We start from the raw sequence: 5,237 nt of genomic DNA, 5'->3' as shown, positions 1-5,237 counted from the left end.
AGAAAAATGATGTTTGAGGCAGAAGATCCGCCATGATCTTGATGAAGAGAGGAACAGGCTCAAGGTCCTAATGCCCTTCTTCCATTTCTCAACAGCAACTTTCTCAGTTGGTGCTCTATATTCTGTGATTGGAATGGGGTGGTAGATTTGGACAAAAAAATGGAGCACCTGATCCCTCTGGTTAGCATCTAATACTATCCTTTGTGCATCACCATTGTCTTACAAGAAAGAAGGAAGTATGTTAGTGTGTACCATCTGGGACATGTATGTGATATGTGTGCATCTAATGGATGAATAGTGATCAGTGTGTATGAGCTGGGTGATGTGTTTGTAAGTTCTGCAGCAGTGTTAAGAGTGGGAGGAAATAGTGTTCTGTATCAGTGCTAATGAACAGTGATTAATGAACAAAGTCTGAGCTGGTATTGTAATTGATGGGACATTGAATTTGAAGAACTTGATATCTTGGATGAGGTCCTTGAATCTTGGTCCTTGGAGTCTGACTCCAAGCATTAACAGCTTGAGCAATCCACTCTTACCATACCTTGAACTTGCATCTGGAGGGCCAGCAACCTCTTTAAGGATTCAGGATGTCTCTCCTACATTCTTTTACCCCACCAAGGTCTCCAGTGTTGTGTTCAGGAGAAAGGGGTGAGTTCTTCAGCCGCCAAAGCCATAGAGAGTGCAGCCCTGGCGTTTCGGAATGTACACCACATCCATGGCAGTCACCGTTTTGTGCTTGGCGTGCTCGGTGTAGGTGACCGCATCCCTGATCACATTCTCCAGGAAAACCTTCAGCACCCCGCGGGTCTTCTCGTAGATCAGCCCTGAGATGTGCTTGACACCGCCACGCCAAGCCAGGCGCCGGATGGCTGGTTTGGTGATGCCCTGGATGTTATCACGGAGCACTTTACGGTGCCGCTTGGCTCTGCCTTTGCCCAGTCCTTTGCCTCCTTTCCCTCTGCCAGACATGATGCTGCTTCACTCAAGTCGCTGTGTCCCAGAACCTTGCAGCCTGCTGTCAGAGTTACTTGGAAAACTAAAGTCAGCAGCTCTGCCAACCATGTTACACCTCCCTTTTAGGCAGTGGAGGCCAGCTTCAACTAGTGCTGGTTACTCTCATTGTTGGCCCACTTTGACGTGCCATCCAATGAACTGAATGATTATCACCAGCTGAAAGCTGAAATCTCTAAAATGATGAAGGGCATGAAGTTTTTAATTGCCATTAGTGGACACATCAGCCACATGATCGCCATACCCGTTTTCATGATCTCTTGCGCCTGACAAGTGCAAAAGCTTTTCATCTCAAAATTCAATGTGACATTCCATGACAATGGAAAGTTTTGTGCCTCTAAAATAGATTGCAATTATTTAAAACTAGCTGGAAAATAAATGGGATCTGGTTTCTAGTTAAATATTTCATGCTACTAATCTCATTATAATTGGAAAACTACTATGTAGCTTCAATCCACCCATGCTAACCTAATCACGAAGATCATCAGACTTTTTTGTGACGGCAAAGAAGGCTCATTACAATGTGCAATTAATGTGTGCACAACCATCATGCACTTCCAACTATTTAAAGTAACTGTGATAGATTTTTCACAATCTATTTTATCACTATGTGGAATGTCTCATTATCAGTGGCCAACTCACTAGTTCAGTAGAGAGAACAGAACTTACATCATATATAATTACATTTGCATGTAATAGGGTAAATTATTATGCCTCACATGGCTTTTACACAAATCTTGTGACATTATAATGTCATAAAGCAAGAATGCCAAACTCAAAGGACTATGCAGAATAGTGAGTCCAAAACTGGCGATTCCTGATAAGTTCAATTCTGCATCTAAAGTTTTTTGTCATCAACTCACTACCTGTCCCACTGACATACCTGAAATTAGGAGTTGAGTGGGCAAGAAATCAAGCAAGCTTGAAACTCCTTTGAACAGTCCATTGGAACATTATCATTATTTTCCAGGCAAGTAAGTAGACATACAAAGGAAAGCAGTTCCCAATAGTACTGCATATATAAAAGAGGTGGTATCGTAGATGGTAAAGAAGTTTATCAAATATTACAGAGGAATCTTGAGCAGCTGGGTAAGTGGACCGAGGATTGACAAATGGCTTTCAATTCAGGTAAGTGCAAAGTATTGCATTTCGGGAAGTCAAACCAAGGTGGGACTTATACAGTGAATGGTTGGACCTTGGGCAGTGTTGCGGAACAGAGGGACCTAGGAGTACAAGTACATAGTTCACCGAAAGTGGCATCACAGGTAGACAGGGTAGTGAAGAAGGCATTTGGCATGCTGGCCTTCATCAGTCAGGGCACTGTGTATGGGAGTTTGGACATCAGGTTGCAGTTGTAGAAGAAATTGACAAGCCTGCACTTGGAGCATTGTGTCCAGTTCTGGTCACCCTGCTATAGGAAAGACATCATTAAACTGGAATGAGTGCAGAGAAGATTCATAAGGATGCTGCCAGGACTCGAGGGCCTGAGTTATAGGGAGAGGTTGGATGGGCTAGGACTCTATTCCTTGGAGCATAGGAGGTTGAGGGGTGACTTAATAGAGGTGTATAAAATCATGAGGGGTATAGATAGGGTGAACGCACATAGTCTTTTTCCCAGGGAAGGGGAACTAAAAAGTAGAGGGCATGGTTTTAAGGTGAGAGGTATAAGATTTAAAAGTGATCTAAGGGGCAACTTTTTCCATGCAGGGGTTGGTACGTATATGGAATGAGCTGCCAGAGAAAGTGGTTGCGGCAGATACAATAACAACATTGAAAAGACACTTAGACAAGTATATGGACAGGAGGGGTTTAGAGAGTTATGGGCCTGACACGGGTAAATGGGTCTAGCTTGGTGGGCACCAGGTCAGCATGGACAGGTTGGGCCGAAGGGCCTCTTTCCATGCTGTATTGCTCTATGACACTATGATTGTCCATATGAGGGCTTGAGTTATAAGGAGAGACTGGACAAGCTGGGGCTTTCTTCCCTGGAGCATAAGAAGCTAAAAGGTGACTTTATAGAGCATATAAAATCATGATAGGCATAGATAGGGTGAATGGGTACAGTATTTTTCCTGGGTAGGGAGTCTAAAACTAGAGGGCCTAAATTTAAGGTGAGAGGGGAAAAATCTAAAGGGGACCTGAAGAGCAACTTTTTTGCAGAGAGGGTGGTGGGTATGTGGAACAAGCTGTCAGAGGAAGTGGTAAAGGCAGGTATAATAGGCATTCAAAAGACATTTAGACAGATTCATGGATGGGAAAGGTTTAGAGGGATATGGGCCGAATGCAGGCAAATCAGAATCAGATTTATTATCATTGACTCATATGACATGAAATATGTTGTTTTGCAACAGCAGTACAATGCAAAGATATAAAATTACTATAAATTACAAAAATAAACAAATAGTGCAAAAAAAAGGAATAACGAGGTAGTGTTCATGGGTTCATGGACCATTTGGATATCTGATGGCATAATGGGATTAGCTCAGGTAGCCAACTTGGTTGGCATGGATGATTTAGGCCAAAAGTGATGTATAACTCTATGACTCTTTGAAGGAGTGCAATATGTAGCAATCAGCATAGCTGCAATGTCGGCACTGAAAGGTTAACAAGGCTGTTCACAAGAATGCAAACAAAGCACTCAAGCTCATTTGTAGGAGGATGAATTAAAAAACAAGTAAGTTATGTAGCTCTGCATTGACAAATTGATGTCAACCAATGAGTCGGAGGCTGGCAGTGCTCACAGCAAACAGCTGATTGAATAACAATCGACTCAGTTTAATTGGAAAACAGGTTATTGAAAAGGCAGAGAAAAGAATTTATGGGAAAAATAACAGCAACTCACAAAAAAAAGCAGGACAATTTTGCCAATAAAATACAGTAAGTGGAGAATGCCTCCTTTCAGAGTGCATGTTTTAATTCACACTGGGCACCTGCAACAACCCAGTCACCATTCCTACTATGCCTTAGATCTGGTTGTGACAAGTTACAGCCTAAGTTATATGAGACTTACACAATGCCTTAGTTGGAACACAATTGGAGTACTGGACATGCTTCTGGTCTGGCAGTGAGAAGGCACAAAACTGAAAATAAAAGGATACACTTAACAGGAAAGATTGTTCCTTTTTATTTATTCATTTTTTGGAATCTGGACTTTGTTGGCCAGGTCAGCATTAAAAGCCCCTGAGAAGGATGTAGTGAGCTACCTTCTTGAAACTGCCACTATCATTCTGATGAAAGAGCTCGCACAATGCTATTGGATAGGGATTTCCAGGATTTAGACCCAGTCTCTATGGTAATATATTTCCAAGTCAGGTGCTGAACAAATTGGAGGAGAATCTGCAGGTGCTGGGATTTCATGTACTGCTTTGTCTTTGGGGAGAAACAGACAGTTACTGAAAGCGTTGGGTGAAGAGGGAAGGGAGGAGGCATATGTGAGGCATGGATCAGTTGGGCCATTTGGCCTGTTGCTGTGATTACCTTACTGACTTCTCTGGATTTTAACAATGCTTTGCCTTATGGATTTTATTTCTTCTTAAACTTCTGTAAGGCCATGGTAAAGGCTCTACATGAAGTTTACTAATTAAGTTCAAACCTGTGAGGATTCAGTAGTGCTTCATTTAATACAAAAGTACCCTTATGCTACAGATTCACCCATTGAAGAGCCATCCATGGGTCCCATTATGTGTGGATGTTCATTAGAGAGCAAGATAAAGAGCTTTGGATGGAATAATGGGCAGGGTGCGGAAATGATACCAAACGTTTGCATCTATAATGGGAAGTTTACCAAGACAACATCTTGGCAAGCAATACTGTGCATACTTCTGATGAATTGCAATGTTGTAATTGCTCTAATTAAGCTTTCCGGCACTTCAGCAAGTGCAGTGGTTCTGCTGGGAGGCAGCTCAGTTCCCTTCCATGAGTGTTTAAAAGTTCTGGTTCTTATAGTTTTGTAATCTCTGAAAGACCTGCCAAGGACTGCTGCACCCCACTTGTACAAACACAGACTCAGCTTGAAAGTGTAGGGTACTGGTGGGTGGGTGTTGATAGGATGTCTCTGCTAGCAACAGATATGTCCTGCAAAGACATATTGGAGAGCTATATGCACAGCTCCTGGCATATCATTTCATGATGGACATACTTACAGTCACCTGCACCATCCGTCAACTTCTGTTTAATTGGACACTTCTATACTTTCCACTACTGCAACTTTGCTGCTGTGCCTCTAT

General features: G+C 42.4%; 1 protein-coding gene across 1 annotated transcript; it reads right to left on the bottom strand.

The window, feature by feature from the left end:
• Nucleotides 1-657: 657 nt before the first annotated feature.
• Nucleotides 658-969, bottom strand: LOC127580345 (histone H4-like). Its single transcript, XM_052033674.1, has one exon. The coding sequence runs from the start codon at nt 967-969 to the stop codon at nt 658-660; it is 312 nt and encodes a 103-aa protein (XP_051889634.1).
• Nucleotides 970-5,237: the final 4,268 nt, after the last annotated feature.

This window comes from Pristis pectinata, chromosome 19 (assembly GCF_009764475.1).
Source record: "Pristis pectinata isolate sPriPec2 chromosome 19, sPriPec2.1.pri, whole genome shotgun sequence".
In the NCBI taxonomy this organism is placed as follows: Eukaryota; Metazoa; Chordata; class Chondrichthyes; order Rhinopristiformes; family Pristidae; genus Pristis; species Pristis pectinata.
This window is presented reverse-complemented; position numbering and strand designations above follow the sequence as displayed.

What these genes read in the sequence shown, in the direction of transcription:
- LOC127580345 (XM_052033674.1), bottom strand. Translation starts at nt 969, where the DNA reads ATGTCTGGCAGAGGGAAAGGAGGCAAAGGACTGGGCAAAGGCAGAGCC.